This window comes from Vulpes lagopus, chromosome 12, assembly GCF_018345385.1.
Source record: "Vulpes lagopus strain Blue_001 chromosome 12, ASM1834538v1, whole genome shotgun sequence".
In the NCBI taxonomy this organism is placed as follows: domain Eukaryota; kingdom Metazoa; phylum Chordata; class Mammalia; order Carnivora; family Canidae; genus Vulpes; species Vulpes lagopus.
The window spans coordinates 8,481,876-8,499,899 of NC_054835.1; the positions used below are offsets into that span (position 1 = coordinate 8,481,876).

The 18,024-nt window shown below is 56.7% G+C and overlaps 1 protein-coding gene across 2 annotated transcripts; it reads left to right on the forward strand.

Moving 5' to 3' along the window:
* The first annotated feature begins 782 nt into the window (after window positions 1-782).
* Window positions 783-16,679, forward strand: PLPP7 (phospholipid phosphatase 7 (inactive)). 2 transcript variants are annotated; one of them, XM_041726702.1, is made up of 3 exons: window positions 783-1,624; window positions 11,630-11,712; window positions 13,028-15,401. In XM_041726702.1, exons 1-3 carry the CDS (start codon window positions 1,174-1,176, stop codon window positions 13,238-13,240), a joined length of 747 nt encoding a protein of 248 aa, XP_041582636.1. In that variant the 5' UTR covers window positions 783-1,173; the 3' UTR covers window positions 13,241-15,401. The 2 variants fall into 2 exon arrangements, with proteins under 2 accessions (XP_041582636.1, XP_041582635.1); XM_041726701.1 differs by lacking the exons at window positions 11,630-11,712; window positions 13,028-15,401 and adding an exon at window positions 15,410-16,679 and having other exon boundaries at window positions 867-1,624.
* The last annotated feature ends 1,345 nt before the right edge of the window (window positions 16,680-18,024 follow it).

Here is an 18,024-nt window from a genome sequence, read left to right on the forward strand (position 1 = left end):
GGGCTCTCAGCCTCTCTTGCCCTTTTGCACTATGCACCAGCCACACAGGCCCCCCAGAGGCCATGTGGGGTAGGCTCTCCCCTACCTGGGCCTCCCACCTGTTCTTCCTGGGGAAGCCCCGCACGATTCCCCATTCAAACCCAGGGCTGTGGTTCTGTAATCCTACCCCACATCTCTACACCTGTAATCATATACATGTTGTTTGTTTAATCCCCACTGAACTGGGCTTTCCGGGGTCAGGGATGGACATTCTCTGCACGTGCCTGGCCCCTCACGTGGTGCTGGCTGTTTGACAACTATTGGGTTTCCCGGAGTGTCTGCTGGAGTGTCCCTGTCCTTCGCAGAACTCTTGAGTAGTGGAGGCAGCCTCCAAGGGGCAGATCCATTACCAACCGATCAATTAGCCCTCCCTCTAACAGAAATCAGATCTTGCAGATTGCCATTTGATTGGACTCTGATGCATGCAAGCCAAATTCAAGACTGATTAAAAAATAAAAATAAAACCTCAGCCTGCCAGCTTAATGAAATGCTGTCACAGAGGGGAGGGGCTGGGCCTGGCCCCAGCGGACCCAAGATGATGCTGGCAGTGACGTCTTTGACTCAGTCTGGTGCCCAAACAGGCCTCTGACCTGGCTCTGCTGTCCCGTCCACGGGACCAGGTCCAAGTGCCCAGGCCGGGGTGGGGAACAGGCAGGCCTGGCTCACGGGGGTCTGCACTGCTCAGAGGGAGCCTGGAAAAGCAGGGGTTAGTCCGGGGCACACATCTGGGCCTCTGGCCTGGGGCCCAGCTGAGGCCAGAGCAGCAGGAGGACTACATTTCCCAGAGTCCCCTGGTCCCCCGGAGTGAGCCATTGGAAGATTTAAATAGCCCAGGCCCGAGGCAGCCAGGCCGAAGCTGTGGACGGGTCTGCCTCCCTAGTGGCTCCATTGGCGCTGGCCTGCATCGGTGGGCTCGATTGGCTGCCCAGCGGGCACTGACGTCCCCTCAGAGCCGGGTGGCCGCTAGAGGTAAACAGCCATGTGCAACCCTCTACTCTATATTTAACAGCTGCTGCGGAGAAGGCAGGGAGGCAAGGAGGCAGGGAGTGGTGGCGGCTCTCGGGGCAGCTCCTGTCTTCGGGGACAAGGCCGTGCAGCCGGGCTGGCCCCGGCCCTCGCCGTGTGAGTGTCACCATGCCAGCCTCCCAGAGCCGCTCCCGGGCCCGGGACCGCAACAATGTCCTCAACCGGGCAGAGTTCCTGTCCCTGAACCAGCCCCCCAAGGGGGCCCCGGAGCCCCGCAGCTCGGGCAGGAAGGCCCCGGGCCCCTCAACACAGCCCCCGCCCCCTGGTGAGGGGGCCCGCGAGCGGCGCCAGTCACAGCAGCTGCCTGAGGAGGACTGCATGCAGCTGAACCCCTCCTTCAAGGGCATCGCCTTCAACTCCCTGCTGGCCATTGACATCTGCATGTCCAAGCGGCTGGGGGTGTGTGCCGGCCGCGCGGCGTCCTGGGCCAGCGCCCGCTCCATGGTCAAGCTCATTGGCATCACGGGCCACGGCATCCCCTGGATCGGGGGTACCATCCTCTGCCTGGTGAAGAGCAGCACGCTGGCTGGCCAGGAGGTGCTCATGAACCTGCTCCTGGGTGAGTGTGCCCGCCGTCCGCCACCCACCCTGTCGGGCTCCCCGGGAGGGAGCCTGCTCCACCCCATCCTGGCCAGGATGAGTGGGGCCATCAGAAACCAACTGGAATGACGTAATGAGGTTAGGCAGGAAAGGTGCCCCAGAAACAGGCGAGCCTCCAGCTTGGTAATGAGAGAACCTGGGAGGTGCAGCCAGGGGCCCCCTCCAAAGTGGGCACCTCGAGAATGTGGAAGCCCTGTGGGAACCTCCAAGGAGAGGCCCAGCTCACCACAGAGTGCACTGCTGTCCCAGAGACGAGTGGAAGGGAGGGAGTAGTAGAGGCCGTGGCCTCAAGGGAGGCCATCAGGAGTCTGGTCGGGGGCCTGGGGTTGGGATCCTGGTAAGTGTCCTAGAGCAGGGCAACTTCTACCCTACAGGTTGGGGTGCTTGAGGTCCTAGGCTGCTTGCAGACAGCTGTTGTGAGCTGCCCCCATGCCCCTTCTGCTTGGATCAGAGACCCTGCAAGCTGCCCAGGCCTGGGGGAGTAGGAGGTCCAGTCTTTGGCTCTGCCCACTTGTGGCCACTTGTGCTGCTTCCCTAGATGAGTCGCTGGAGGAGCGGGCCAGGTGAGCTGGTCCTTGGTGTGTTTTACCACAGTCTCTGACACCAGCACCTTTCAGTTTCATACTGCCCTGTGCCAGATGCCACATGGGACCCACGAGGTGGGTCCACTCACGAGGTGGGTCCACTCACAAGGTGACACCGGCCCCATCCTGCCCACTTTCAGGCACCTCCAGATCCTCAAGGTGCTGGGGGGAACCCTAGCTTCCACCCTCCATGCTGGGCCCACATTGATCCCCTGGGCCCTCCCAGCGTGGCTACCATATTGGGCACAGGTGGGCGGAAGTCCCAGGCTGAGCAAACACTGATGAGGATGTAGGCTGGACCACTGAGAGCTGTGGCCCTAGAGGAAGGTAATGATAACCTGTACCTCCCTGCTCGGGTCTCAGAGGGTCTGGGGCTGGACACTCTGGGTGGGACCTGGGGAGGAGGAATCAGACAGATGCTTCAGGCACCCTCAGTGTCTTCTTGTTCTCATTTTTACATTGTTTACACTACTTGATATTTTCCGCAAATAGTCCCACATGACTGGTGCAATTATCACTCCCACTTTACAGATTAGGAAATTAAGGTTCCTATAAATAAAGCAGCCTGGCCAAGGCTTCAGAGCTGGAGATTTGCACTGGGTTCGCCTGACATCCAGGCTTGTGCCCTTTCCAGGCACAGTGCCTTGGGCTTGGGAGTGGGGGGACAGAGTAGGGTGGCTGAGGCACCAGGCCAGGGGCTTCCAGGAGCAGAACCCTACACTCGTTATTCAAGTTTTCCCTGGAGCTGTCACAGCCCCAGTCACAGCGGTGGTTCAAGTAAGCTGTATTGGAGGTTAAGGTGTCTGACATCCAAGGACAGGGGCAAGGAGGCACCCTCGAGCCTGCTCCCTAGACCCTGTCCACATGTCCCTTCTCTGGGTGATGTCGGAGGTGGTAAAGCTGTATTGGGAATGTGTTCGGTGTTTACTGTGTGCCCAGCATTACATAGGAGCACATTATCGCTCCTAATCCTCACATAGCCCTGGGAGGGAGAGGCAGTTATTCTTCTCCTTGTACAGAGGAGGAAACTGAGGCATGGGGAGGTGGTGTGGCCACAGTCATGCAGCTAGTCAGAGATGGGGCAGGAGTGAGAATAGGAAGCAGCTCTAGCCTGTTAAGATGAGGTTTCTGGCTCATTCTAGCAACCAGTGGCTGTGGGCACAAGAGTGTCTGCTTCAGAGGATGAAGACCAAGATTCAGGGGATCCCTGGGTGGCTCCACAGTTTAGTGCCTGCCTTTGGCCCAGGGCGTGATCTTGGGGTCCCGGGATCAGGTCCCACATCGGGCTCCCTGCATGGAGCCTGCTTCTCCCTCAGCCTATGTCTCTGCTTCTCTCTCTCTCTCTCTCTCTGCATCTCTCACGAATAGATAAATAAAATCTTTAAAAAAAAAAGAAAAAAAGAAGACCAAGATTCGAGATGCCTCCCTTCTTGAATAGGAATTTATTGAGCTTTATCATGTTCCAGCTACTATGCCACGAATGTCCTGTATTTCATAATTTAAAAACATGTTTAATGACTTAATAAGATAAATATTAACATACCCACTTTACAGATGAGTTCACTGAGGCTCAGAGGGGTCAAGGGATGGGCCAGCCCCACACAGGTGTTACTGGTCGGCCCAGGAACCAAAGCCACACCCTCCAGATGACAAACCCCTTGCCTCCCCAACCACTGTAGTCTAGAGGTTGGATGAACCATCCAGTCTATTTCAGAAGTGTGAACACAGCAAGGAGGTGAAGTGTCAGATATGCAGTGAATGGGGCAGAGGGTCTAAGGGGACATTTCCCACCCAACAACCCCTTTGCTCCTGTATCTAGTTACCCAGACCACACAGAAATTAGGGCCTGGCACAAAGCAGCCTCTCTAGGGCAGCTGCTCCAAGCAGGCCAAGTGCCCTGCAGGTGCAGCTCACTTTGAGGGGATGCAGACCACACCCTTGAGTTCCGTGGGAGGAAACTCCAGCCAGTAGCCAAGGTGGGTTCCCATCCCACAGCTCTGGCCCAGCCTGCCAGGGGGGCCGCCGATGCCAATTTGCACCTGGGAGAGCAGCCCATCCACGGAGCGCAAACTGCAGGCTCTGTCTCTCATTCAGCCTCTGGGGGGCTGGGGGTGGCAGCTTTCAATCCTAGAGCACAGGCTCCAAGTCAGGCTGGGCTCTGTTCCGTCCTTCTCTGACCCTTTCTCTCTCTGTGAACTTGGTCAAGCCAGGTCCCATCCCTGAGCCTGTTTCCTGGTCTGTCCAGGGGGCTCCGGGGCTTATGGGAAGCTGATAAAGCCCCCGACACTGTGGTGGCCAGTGAACATCCTCGGCAGGTGTCCAATGCCACTTGTGGGAACCACAGGGCCCAGAAGGGGAGGGGGCTCCATGCATTCCTGCCTGCCCACCCTGAGCACCAGGGCAGCCCATGTGCTGGGAATGGAGGCCCCACCTATACAGCCTCAGAGGTGAAAACCCGGGGGCCTTGGGAAATGGGGGCTCCAGCTGCTGGGCCAGGAGGAAGTTGTCTGTGGTGCCCCTACTCTGTGCCCCCCCCCCCAGGGCAGGCTGCCCAGTCTGGAGAGAAAACCCAAAAGGATCTTAGATGCAGCTGGCAAAACCTTAGTCTCCAGCATCGGCCAGAGCTGGGTGCAGATTCTAGCCCTGCTGTGGGAACTTGGGCAAAGAACTTTGCCTCTCTGAGCTTTGTTTTCCTCATCTGTCAAATGGGTGGCTGGGCTACTTCACCTAAGAATACACATAAGCTTGTGCACCAGTGGTTATCAGCATCCTTGCCATCACCGTCATCAAAGCAGTCCCAGGGCCCCTCCAGGCTCTAGACACCTGTGAGATGCCTCATCCCCTCCCTTGTCTCCTCTGGCCACAGCACTCAGCTCGATGATCCCAAAGGGAGCCATGTGACAGGTGCCCCAGGCCCATCTGGTTTCTTCTTGGGCCTGTCCTCGGTGGACAGTGGCTTCCATGTCTTATTGCCATGATCACTTCATTGAGATTTTCCTGAATATGAAGACTTACCTTCTTCTTTTCTATATCATTTAAATTTTTTCATTTATATGAGAAAAGAGAGCACAAACAGGAGGAGGGACAAAAGGAGAAAGAGAAGCAGACTCCCCACTGAGCAGGGAACCCCACCTGGGGCTCAATCCCAGGACCCCAGGATCATGACCTGAGCCAAAGGCAAACTCTTGACCCTCTGAGCCACCCAGGTGCCCCTATCTATCGTTCTTTATTGTGGAAAAAATATACATGATGTGAAACTTATCATTTGACTACTTTTAAGTCCACATTTCATGACATTATGCAACCATGACCACGCCCATCTCCAGAACTTTTTCCTCCTCCCAAACCGGGACTCAGCCCCCAGTAAACACTAACTCCCTATTTCCCCCTCCCCTAGCCCCTGGCACCCACCATCCCACTTCCAGTCTCTATGAACTTGACTTCTCTAGGGACCTGGTAAAAGTGGAATCATAAGATATTTGTCCTTCTGCATCTGGCTTATTTCACTTTGTGTAATATTCTCCGGGTTCCTCCATGTTGTAGCAGGTGTCAGGATTTCCTTCCTCTTTAGGGCTGAATAATATTCCATGGTGTGGGTAAACCACACCCAGCTCATCCACCATCTGTCAGTGGGCACTTGGGTTGCTTCTGCCTTTTGGCGATTGCCAATAGGCCTGCCGTGAACACAGGTGTGCAGGTATCTGTTCAAGTCCCTGCTTTCAGTGCTTTGAGGTAAATACTCAGAAGTGGAACTGGTAGATTAAATGGTAACTCTGTGTTTAATTTTTGAGGAACCCCATACTGTTGCCTGCAGCCACTGCACCATTTTCTGTTCCCACCAGCCATGCACAGGTGTTTCGATTGCATGTGTACATTTCTCCGTGTCCTAGCCAACACCTGCTGTTTTCTGGGTTTTGATAATAACCATCTTAGTGAGTGTGAAAAGTGGTATCTTGTGGTTTTGAGTTGCATTTCCATAATGATTAGTGATGTTGAACACCTATACATTCTTGCAGTAAGGAAAATTCAAACATTACAAGGACAGATGACGAAAAAAACAAGTGTGTCCCTTAAACCCTCTCCCTGAGAATGACATCCGCTGCATGGGCCTCTGGACCGGGTGACACCCTAATTCTGTGCACATCCTAACGAATCATCTGTTTCTCGAATGACTTCCTGTGGTGTTTTGCCCAGCTTGGCCTCGTTCTCATGGGAAGCAAAGGACCTGCTGGGCTGTGAACGTCATGCCTTTGGGGACCATGGTCTCAGCCCCACGTCCCTTTGCTTGAAGGTTCAGAAACCAGAACTGGCCCCTCAGCCTTGCAGTACCCCAGTGTCCACCCAGCCCCCTGCGCAGACCCTCTGTGTCATGTGTGGTGTCAGCTCTCCCTCACCACCCACTGAGTCCTGCTCTCAGGGATGGCTCGGTAATGACCCTCCCTGACACTTGCAGAGCCTGTCCCTAATTGATGGATACCTAGGCTGCCCCTGGCCTTCCCTGCCAGCTCTGCAAGGGTAGAATAGCCTTCCTCTACCTTCCTTCACTTGTCATGTGTCAGTTGGACTCAGTGAGACATTGGTCCCCCTAGGGGTTCTTCAGCTGCCCCCTGCCCAGGCACCATCCTGACAGCTGCCCTTGCGGCCATGTACAATTGGGCAGGCTCATGTCTACACTGCCTGGAACTCAGCTGAATGAATAGATGTTGCTCTCAGACTCCAAGGCCCGTAAGTTTGATTTCCTTGTGCCCCGACCATCTTCAGAGATAAGTAAAGCCAGCTTTTTTTTTTTTTTAATTTTTATTTATTTATGATAGTCACACGGGGAGAGAGAGAGAGAGAGGCAGAGACACAGGCAGAGGGAGAAGCAGGCTCCATGCACCGGGAGCCCGACGTGGGATTCGATCCTGGGTCTCCAGGATCGCGCCCTGGGCCAAAGGCAGGCGCCAAACCGCTGCGCCACCCAGGGATCCCTAAAGCCAGCTTTAGTATCTGGATCCTTCAGCTGAGAAATGGAAACCTGCAAAGTTACAGAACACACTCAGGATTGCTCAGGCCGGGGGAGATAGAGACAGGCTAGGGCCCTCATTCTGCCCTCCTGTGCCCAAGGCTGGGGGAATGGCTCTGGCTGCCATCAGGGGCTGCCCGAGTCAGAGAGGTGCTGGCCATATGCACATACATGCACACACATGCGTGCACACACTATGCACACCAACAGAGCAGAGGTCCCAGTGCTAAAAGAGTGGAAGCTTCTAGCCTGCTCTCAGGGCTCCCCCCACCCCACCCCAACCCTCTCTTCACTGTGTGCCTTCCCAAGAGCCACATCCTGCTGGAACCATGCAGCACGGTTCTTAAAATAACTTTTGTGTGCATGTGCTGAAATACACACAACATAAAATTTACCGTTTTAACCATATTTAAGTGCCAAAATTCAGTGGCATTAAAATTCAGTGCCTTTAAGTGCATTCACATTGTGTGCCACCATCACCCCCATCCACCTCCAGAACTTTTCCATCTTCCCAAACTGAAACTCTGTCCCCAGTAATAAAGAACTCCTCATTCACTTACTTCACTTGGCAGAATGTCCTCATCCATCCCCTACCCTTTGGTAACCACTACTTTCTGTCTCTGTGAGTTTGTCTATTCTAGGGACCTCATAAAAGTGCTGTCATGCAATATTTGTCCTTTTGTAAAAATAACTTTTTTTTTAAAGATTTATTTATTTGAAGGTCGCCTGGGTGGCTCAGTTGGTTAAGCATCAGACTCTTGATTTCATCTCAAGTAATGACCTCAGGGTCCTGGGATTGAGCCCCACATCAGGCTCCGCCTTAGCAGGGAATCTGCTTGGGACTCTCTCTCTGGGGGAGAGAGAGAGAGAGAGAGAATCTCAAGCAGGCTCCACACCCAGTGGAGTCTGATGAGGGACTTGATCCCAGGACCCTGAAATCAGGACCTGAGCCGAAACCAAGAGTCGGACACTCAACCGACTGCACCACCCAGGCACCCTCTGTAAAAATAACTTTTTAAAAATGTGCCCAAGAAATGCCTGTTCATGGTAAGAAGGAATTTAAATGCAGAATTCACAAAGACCATGAAAATCATCTTCGTCTTCCAACCTAGAGAAAAGCACCATTACCAGTGTGGTGCCTTCCAAATATTTTTTTTTCTCTGCATAAACACATTTACATCTTCTTTTATAAGAATGGCATCCTACTGTAAATGCTGTTTGGTGCTCGTCCTTTCCCACTTAACAAAAAGCCTCACCATGCTCCCTCGGTGGCTATAAATACACATCCGCCTCATCACTGGCAGTAGCCTCAGAGCACACCGTTGTCTAGACTTGGCCACGACGTGTCCCATCCGTCTCCTACTCAAGGGCACTGGGCTGATGCGGTTTTCAGCGTTAGGAAGAATGCTGCAGTGGACATCCTTGACTGTGAATCATGGTGCACATGCCTGATTATTTCCCGGGGAGAGATTCCTACAAGCGGAAGAGCCGAGTCAAGGGAGAGGTGTTGTAAAGGCTTCTAAGTCTGAGGCCAAACGCCCTTTGGAAAGTTTAGGCCCATTTATGCTGCCCCCACAGCACTGCAGGCTGGTCTCCCGGTTCCTGGGTTGACCCCCAGGCCAGATGAACTGGGGCCCCTCCTCCTGGCCTCAGCTAGTGGGAGTCACAGCCCACAGACCTGTCCCCCCACCAGCCAACAAGGGGCCCAGGTCTGCTCCTTGTTTAATCCAGGACTCCTGCTTTCCACCTCCTGCCCAGCCTGATTCCCCGATGCTGGAAAGTAGCCAGTGCTCCCCAGGGACCATGAGAGGTCACCCCAGCCATCCCTCTGCCTCCAGGCAGACACACACACACAGAGACACACACACACACAGATGCACACGCTCAAGCGGCTAAGCCACAGGCAGGCTAGAAACCTCAGGAGCAGCCGATTCCAAATCCCCCACGAGAGCTGTTCTTTTCTTTTCTTTTTTTTAAAGATTTAATTTATTTATTAGAGACACAGAGAGAGAGAGAGAGGCAGAGACACAGGCAGAGGGAGAAGCAGGCTCCATGCAGGGAGCCTGACGTGAGACTCAATCCCAGGTCTGCAGGATTATGCCCTGGGCCGAAGGCGGTGCTAAGCCATCTGGGCTGCCCTAGCTGTTCTTTTCTAAGAGAGCTCTGGTCCCTGCCTCACCCCTGCAACCCCACAACCCCCTGGCTCCTTGCATAGCACAGGACCCCAGGGTCCCTGGGTCGGGGGAGGACAGTAGGCACTGAGGCAAGGGCTCATCCCGCTCTGAGGCTGGGAGGCTGCCAGGGCAGCAGAGCCTGGGAACAGCTTTTGCGGTGTCTCAGAGTCCAGCTTGCTCAGAGGGTCTGAGTGTGGAGATGGCCACCAGGACGGGCATGAGGGGAGGGAGGGAGGCCAAATCCTGTCCCAGGAGCCATTGATAAAGCCGTTCCTGCAAGCAGCCCTTGGAGCAGCCTCCGGGATTTTGTCAATGGGGGGAGGGAGGCTTGGACAGGTGGACATGCCAAGGTCACGCAACTCTCAAGCAGCTGACATTGAAGTTGGCCTCTGGTTCTGGAGCCCAGATGCACGCACCGCCACTGCCCTGGCTGAGGCCAGGGGAGTTAATCAGAGGCCAGGGGAGGTGAGTGGAGGCCAGGAGAGGGGAGGGGAGGCCAGAGAAGGTGAGCCAAGGCAGGGGAGGTGAGCAGAGGCTGGGGGAGGTGAGTGGAGGCCGGGGCAGATAAGTAGAAGCCAGGAGAGGTGCATGGAAGCCAGGGAGGTGAGTGGAGGCTGGGAGAGGTGAGTGGAGGCCAGGCGAGGTGAGTGGAGGCTGGGGGAGATGAGTAGAGGCCGGGGGAGATGAGTAGAGGCTGGGGGAGGTGAGTAGAGGCCAGGAGAGGTACATGGAGGCCAGGGAGGTGAGTGGAGGCCGGGGGAGGTGAGTATCTTGGCTCAGCTCAGGTTAGCTGTCGGGGACCCCAGGCTGCGGCTCCTCTCCTGCCCCTCACCCCCAAGTGTCCCACCAGGCAGAGCTTCCCCAAGGGTCCCCCACCGCCCGCCCTCCAAGTCCAGGAGGAATGTAGGTCAGGGAACTTGACAGCGCCGTGTGAGCGAACTCACAGAGGCCTGAGTGATGGTGCCACTTGCTTCTATTTCTGGGCCCTAGATTATGAGCTGACGGTGTCAGAATCACGGTCACAAGGAGGGCTGGCGGTGGAGCTGGAGGAGAGGAGAGGCCCCGGGAAGGCTGTCGGCTGGCTTGGGAGCCGCCCTGCCTCCTCAGCGTGCAGCCCCAACACCAGACGGCTGCGGTGCAGAGAAGGGGCACTGCCGGCCCAGGACACCTGCACGGCAACTCTAGAAGTGCTCGCCGCCCACCTCCTCCTTGGCCAGGTGGCATTCTGCCAGCCCGGTTACCCGGCCCCAGGCCCCGCCCCGCCTGACCTACCCCAGAACTGGAGGTCAAATGAATGAAGGAACAAGACATAGGATGGGCTGGGACAGTGGGACAGGGGTCGGGGACAGCCATGCTGGCCCCACAGTCTCCAAGGGGCATGGGGCAAAGGGGTAGTCTCTACCTCATTATGGCCTCAAGAGACCAAAGCACCCAGAAATAGCAGCAGGTTCCCAAAGGCCCAGATGCAGGGTTTTTAAATCATGGGACACAGGCAACCTCCAGGCCTCCATAGGGGGCAGGCGAGGGTCCCAGAGCCGAGGCCTCCAGCCTCACCACGAGGCTACCTCTGTCATCTGTTTCATATACTGAGCCTTTGTGTATGCTTTCACTGGGGGAAAACACTTTGCTGCAACAAACACCTAGCTCAGTTCTTGGCCTGTGGACCCTGACCACCATGAGGAGAGCTGGGGCTTGTGGAGAGATTGGAGCCCCTCTTGCCTTTAGCCGCCGAATCTGAGTGGGGCCCTGAGCCCAGGGCACCTCCTGGGCAACCTAGAGGTGCCAGCGCTGCTCCCTCCTTCCTGCCTTCCTCCATGGACACTTGTGCCAGGACTTACACTTGTCAGGGAAGGCAGGTTTCAAACCAGTGACAACTTGCCAAGCTGATGAGCCCTGGGTTTTGGCTGAGAAACTCGGTCACAAGTTGGACAGATAACTGTGTCTTCCAGTGGCTAGTGTCATGTTTGGCTCTATCTCAGTACCTGATCCTGGTCCACATGAACCCCCTAGACCCTGGCAGCCCACCTGACACCCAGACTGTGGCTGGCCACCGGCCCCCAGCACCAGGGATAGCCCTGGCCCTGGACGCTCTGACTTCCCTTGAATGATGGAGGTCTCTGAACCGTGCCAGGTAAGTTTGACCCTGGTGGGCCCTCAGAGAAGGAAAGCCCTTCACTGATGCACCTGCTTGATGCCTCCAGGGTCAGGCCAGCTGGGACTGAGTGATAATAACAGCGCCCATGCCATCGACCAGCGCACACAGGCCGTGCTGGACGCCTCTCAGGTACTGAGCTCACCATGTCCTATGATAACCCCGCTCCAAATCAGTGGGTCAAGGTCAAGGTCCCATAAAGGGGGGGAATCCCTAATTAGTGTAGGGATTAATTGATCCCATCCTGATCCTGGAAGCTACGAGTTGAACGCCTACCCCAAGAACTGCCCCCTCCTGCCTGGCCTCCTGGCTCTGCTGCTACATCAGGCTGAGAGCCGCTCCAGGGGTCAGCAGCATCTAGGCCCTGGTCCCTCTCTCCTGCTGGGATATGACCTCCCGCATGCTCCAGCTGGCTCCCGGCCTGGGCCTGGCCTCCACCTGGGTCAGTGGGCTGGCCTCCCCAGCTCCTCCCCAGCTGGCCATCTCCCGGGAATGAGTCTCCATGGAAATGTGAGGTGGGCGCCTGTAGAATGAGGCTCCCTCCCTCCTTTAGGCTCTTCCTCCCTTAGGCCTGCAGCCTCTCCGTTCACTGCTTCCTGCTTCTGACCAAGCACATCCCGGAGTGGGTGGCTGATGAGAGGGGAAGGCCAGGAGAGGCCAGGGGTTCAGATCTCAAACCAAGACAGCAGGCAGCAACCCTGTGGAGGGCGGGGAAGGAAGGCCAAGAAATTCCATACTAACCAGGGAACGCAGTGTTAATTTGGGAACAATCTGAACATCCAGTGCTGGGACCTTTAAATAAATATGTCATGGGGCTTCATCTGCCACAGCCATGGGAGTCAGGGGGACATGGGACGTGGCCAGACTTTCAAAAAGCAGGTTACAGGGGCACCTGGGTGGCTCAGATGGTTAAGCGTCTGCCATGGTTTAGCTCATGGTCTCCAGGTCCTAGGATCGAGCCTCACGTCGGGCTCCCTGCTTGTCAGGGAATCTGCTGCTCCCTTTGCCCCTCCTCCTGTTCATTCTCTCTCTCTCTCTCTCTCTCTCTCTCTCTGTCTCAAATGAATAAATACAATCTTAAAAAATTTTTTTTAAAGAAAAGCAGGTTACAGAACAGTGTGTAGAGCATCTTAGAGATGTTATCAAATCTCTGCTCTATAGATGGATAAGGGCCCGGAATGGTGGCAACCTCTGGGTGGCAGGGTTATAGGTGATTTTAAAATCTTACTTTTTGTTTTCTAATTTGTAAACTTTCTACAGTAAATACCTACCGCCTCATTTTTTTTTTTTTTCAAAAGCTGGGTGGATTTTTCTCCGTGTCTGAGTGAGAGCAGTTGCAGGCCAACAATTTAGATATCCACGGCCGTTTCCAGGAAAGCTCCCAGGCTGCAGTGAATTATCAAATAATGGCAATCCTCTCCCCTCCTCCACCCTCCTGGTGGGCCAGGGACGTCATGGCGTCATGGTGTGCTGGGGCCTCCCTATGTTAGCCCCGAATGTCTTGTGTCCTGGGAAACCCCTGTGTTGCGGGCAAACCCCGGATGGCTGGTTACCTGCCACCGACCCCCTGCAGGAGGTGGTTGTCCGTGATCTCCTCGTCCTGGTGGGGAAAGGTGAGTGGCTTGTCCAAGGTCACACAGCCAGGAGGCTCCCGGGCTGAGACTCAAATCCAGGTCTCTGGACACTCATGGTGTTTGCCCCCATGCCACGATGCCCGGTTTCCTCTTCACTGTCACCTGAAGTGGGGCTTGGGTGCTGTGATCTCATCAGGGTTTCCATGGGCCTCTCTAAGGGTGGGGAGGGTTTTCTCGGAGGTCCTGCCCCCCACCCCTACCACCTTGGCTATCTGGTTGCCGCTGTGATCAGCTGAGTGAAGCTGGATCCTTGGCATGGTGGCTTCATCGACAGCACAGAGAGACAGAGCACCCTTCCCAAGGCCACACAGCACGGAGTGGGCAGGTGGGGAGGCAGGATGGTGAAGACCCAGGTCTCCCTCATGCTCCCAGATGGGAGAAGAGCTCACCCCCCTGGCCATTCGCCCCAGGCTAGTGACTCCACTAACATGTAGAGACTGCTACCACTGCATGCCTGGCCCTGGGCATAAACCAGTGAATGAGAGAGCCCAGCCCCCCCCCCCACCCCCCCGCTCCGTGGAGGAGTGCGGGGAGGCGGGGGGAGCCAATGCTGTGTCCCATCAGCCAGAGGGTTCCTTAGCTGCAGCTGGGTGAATGACATGGTGTGCGGGGAACGCGCTGGTCAGGGAAGGCCTCCTTGAGGAGGCAGCCAAGGCCTGAAGGAGGAGGGAGACTAAGTCCCCCTCCAGGAAGGAGGAGCCGCAGGGATGAACACTCCCATCTCCAAGCCTTTGTCTCCTCCTTCTCTGGAAAATGGGGTTTAGCTGCCATGGAAAATAGGGTGACGGTCCCTCCAAAAGTGACAAATGGAGTCACCATATGATGCAGCGACTCCACCCGTAGGTGCACGCCCACAAGAACTAGAAACGGGGGGGGGGGGGGGGCACCTGGGTGGTTCAGGGGTGGAGCGTCTCAGGGCGTGATCCCAGGGTCCAGGATCGAGTCCCGTATTGCACTCTCTGTGAGGAGTCTGCTTCTCCCTCTGCCTGTGTCTCTGCCTCTCTCTCTGTGTCTCTCATGAATGAGTAAATAAAATCCTTAAAAAAAAAAAAAAAGAACTGGAAACGGGCACTGGACAAATACTGGTTCACAAACATCTGTACCAGCCAGGAGGCCAGCAGCCCAGACGTCCACGGGCAGATGGACAGGTGCACAAACGATGGTACGTCCAAACAGGGGCGGATCATTCAGGCCTGGGAAGGAAGCACTGACACCCTGGGGATGGGCCTCTGCACCCTGCCGCGGGGTGAAAGCCACACACGAAAGGCCACGGGATGAGTCCCCGTGTGTGAGATGTCCAGAGCCGATAAATCCATAGAGATGGGAAGCAGATGAGTGGCAACTGGGGCTGGGCAGAGGGGGACAGGGACCGGTTGCTTCCTGGGCACTGGACTCCCTTTCGGGGTGATCAGCATGGTTTGGAGCCAGGTAGAGATGACGGTTGCCCAGCCCTGTGCATGTACGAGTGTCACTGAACTGTACACTTATAAATGGTTCATGGTAAGTGACAGGAATTTCACTTTTAAGGAACAGGGATGGAGGGACGTCCGGGCGGCTTAGTTGGTTAAGCATCCGACTCTTGGTCTCAGCTCAGGTCTTGATCTCAGAGTCATGAGTTCAAGCCCCACACTAGGCATGGAGCCTACTTAAAAAATAAATTAAAAAAATAAAAAAAGACAGGGATGGTCGGGTGCCGCTCTCAACACTGCAGGGACTTCAGTGAGGTCCTTCGAGAACAACTGCCAGCCAGAACAATCGCAGTGGGTCAGGGCCAAGGCCCTCCCAGGGGCCCCCAGGAGGGGCCGGTGACGATGACACACTCTCATGCAGCAGCTTTCCTGAGCACTGTGAGCAAATTTGGTCCGGACCCTCTCAGACCACGTGTGGCATCAGGGAAGAAAGACAAGGGAAATGCTAAGAAAGTGTGTGATGTGTCGGGGCTGAGCAATGCTGTCAGAAAGAATAGGTCAGGGAGGGGTAGAAGGTGGCAGGCTTCGGCAAACAGGCGGAGGGCAGGCTGCTCCACCCAGGCCGGGGGCGTGAGCCAGGTGGATATCCCAGGGAAGAGGGAACAGCACACACAAAGGCCCTGCGGTGGAAACGTGCCCAGGAGTCTGTGCGTCTGGGACGGGGTGGGGGTGCCGAGGCGTGAGGGGACACTGACCGTCCCTTGGGCCTCCCCCTCTCGCCTGCAGCCCTGCTCCTAGACATCATGACGGTGGCCGGAGTGCAGAAGCTCATCAAGAGGCGCGGCCCATTCGAGACGAGCCCCAGCGTCCTGGACTACCTCACCATGGACGTGTACGCCTTCCCCGCCGGCCACGCCAGCCGCGCGGCCATGGTGTCCAAGTTCTTCCTCAGCCACCTGGTGCTGGCGGTACCCCTGCGTGTCCTGCTGGTGCTCTGGGCCTTCTGCGTGGGCCTGTCGCGCGTCATGATCGGCCGTCACCACATCACGGACGTCATCTCGGGCTTCATTATCGGCTACTTCCAGTTCCGCCTGGTGGAGCTGGTCTGGATGTCGTCCAACACCTGCCAGATGCTCATCTCCGCCTGGTGAGCCACCCGCCCATGGCCCCAGGACACGGGGTGGCCCCGGACAGGTGGCCGGAGCAGCGCGGCCCGCGGGGGATGGCCGGGAACCGGCAGCCGCATCTTCCCCATCCTGGTCAGAGGCCCTCTGGAGGGCCAGAGGGGCGGGAGGGCCGGGTGTCACCCGCTCCTTCACTTGGATCGATGTCCGCTCCGGGCAGGCCAGGGAGCCCGTGGGACAGTCGTGCTTTGCTTCTGCCGCGGAGCAGGAGGCGAGGACCACGGTGGCAGGAGCGGGGCCCCATCCCGTCCTCTCCCTTCGCTGTCATAACTGCTGAGAGCTTGGCTGTCCCGCCGCAGCACGACGCCTGGCAAACACCCCGGCCCGCCGCCCAACACAGGTGCCACTGCCTTTAACGGTCAATAGCTTAGGGCAGCACTTCCCCAAGGGCACACTGCCGGATGCCAATCTGCAAGACGCTTTGGGAAGGAAAAGGGTTTTGTGGTCAAATAAGCTTGGGAAATGCTGCATACTGTGCCCCCATGCTGAACATTTGCGCTGTTGTCATAAAGGTTCTGGCAAGTCCTGTAGAAATGCTTCCGGTCAAACCTGGTTGAACTCTGTGTTTCCTCAACTTATTTGACCACAGACCCCTTTTCTTGAGGAACAGCTACTAAGCCCCAAAGATCCACCGTCTCCTCAAGCATGTTTTGGGAGATGCTGCCCAGGAGCCGGAGGGCCTGAGGTGCAGGTGGACCTCTCCCAGCTCTCGGGGAGGCCTGGTGTCATGCTGTCTGCAGAGAGCCCACGGCCATGGGCATCGGTGCCGCTTTGGCCCCCAGGGGCCGGACTCCGTGTGACCTGATAGGTCATTTCCAAGTACCCATTATGGATGCTCATTTCATGTGACAATACAGATGACGTGCAGCAGAGCCTGTCCTGCGTGCTCTCTCCTCGTGTGATGCACAGTTCCAGGCAGGAGGGTCTCTGGTAACATAAAAGGGTGGGATTTCTTCAGTCCCAGAAGGGCCAGGGTGATCAGGGGGCAGGGGGCTCCTAGTCTTTTACAGGCTGGTCGGCCATTCTCCCTGAGGTCACTTTCTGGGATCCCCTTAATCCCCCGGGGCTCTGCACTGACCACTCTGCCCAGGGCCTGCGTTGGGAACAGTTCAGGAGGCCCCCACGGTGACACCATCAGGGACCTACCCTGGGGACTCCAGACCTTCTCTCTGTCCAGTCTCAGGACTCCCTGGCTCGGTGGGAGGGGATGGAGATGATGGGGATGGAAGAGATGGAAGAGCTGGAGGGAATGGAGGGCCTGCCAGGAAGGAGGGAAGTGTGTTCTGGGGGTTGGGCAGAGGAGGGGACACAGAGGATAGCCATTTGGAAAATGCAGGCAAGCCTGGGGACAGCCATGAGGAGAGGCCCCTGGGAAGCTCAGCCCAGCCAGGGGCATGGGGACAGGGTCCCAGGGAGGGGGAGTGAGCATGGTGGTGGAGGGGATGGAGGGGATGGAGGGGATGGAGATGGAGAAGATGGAGGGGATGGAGATGGAGAAGATGGAGGGGATGGAGGAGATGGGGGGGATGGAAGGAATGGAGGGGATGGAGATGGAGGGGATGGAAGGGATGGAGGGGATGGAGATGGAGGGGATGGAGATGGAGGGGATGGAAGGGATGGAGGGGATGGAGATGGAGGGGATGGAAGGGATGGAGGGGATGGAGATGGAGGGGATGGAAGGGATGGAGGGGATGGAGATGGAGGAGATGGAGGGGATGGAAGGGATGGAGGGGATGGAGATGGAGGGGATGGAAGGGATGGAGGGGATGGAGATGGAGGAGATGGAGGGGATGGAAGGGATGGAGGGGATGGAGATGGAGGAGATGGAGGGGATGGAGATGGAGGAGATGGGGGGGATGGAAGGGATGGAGGAGATGGAGGGGATGAAGATGGAGGGGACGGAGGGGATGGAGGGAATGGAGGGCCTGTCAGGAAGGAGGGAAGTGTGTTCTGGGCATCAGTGGGGGGAGGGGATACAGAGAAGAGGGAGCCCCGCCTGCACCTGTGGTGCCCAGAGTGCAGGGGGGGGAAGACCCCTGAGGCTGCGGCAGAGGCTCAGGGTTCCCCAAGCCAGCACTTGGGGTGGGAGCTCCACAGCTCCAGCACCCCGGGCATCAGGTATGTGAGCCACTGCCCCGCCCATTGTGGGGATGAGAACTAGAGGATGAGAACTAGAGGCGGGGTGAGGGGGGATGGGAGGGGGTGTGGAGGGTGGAG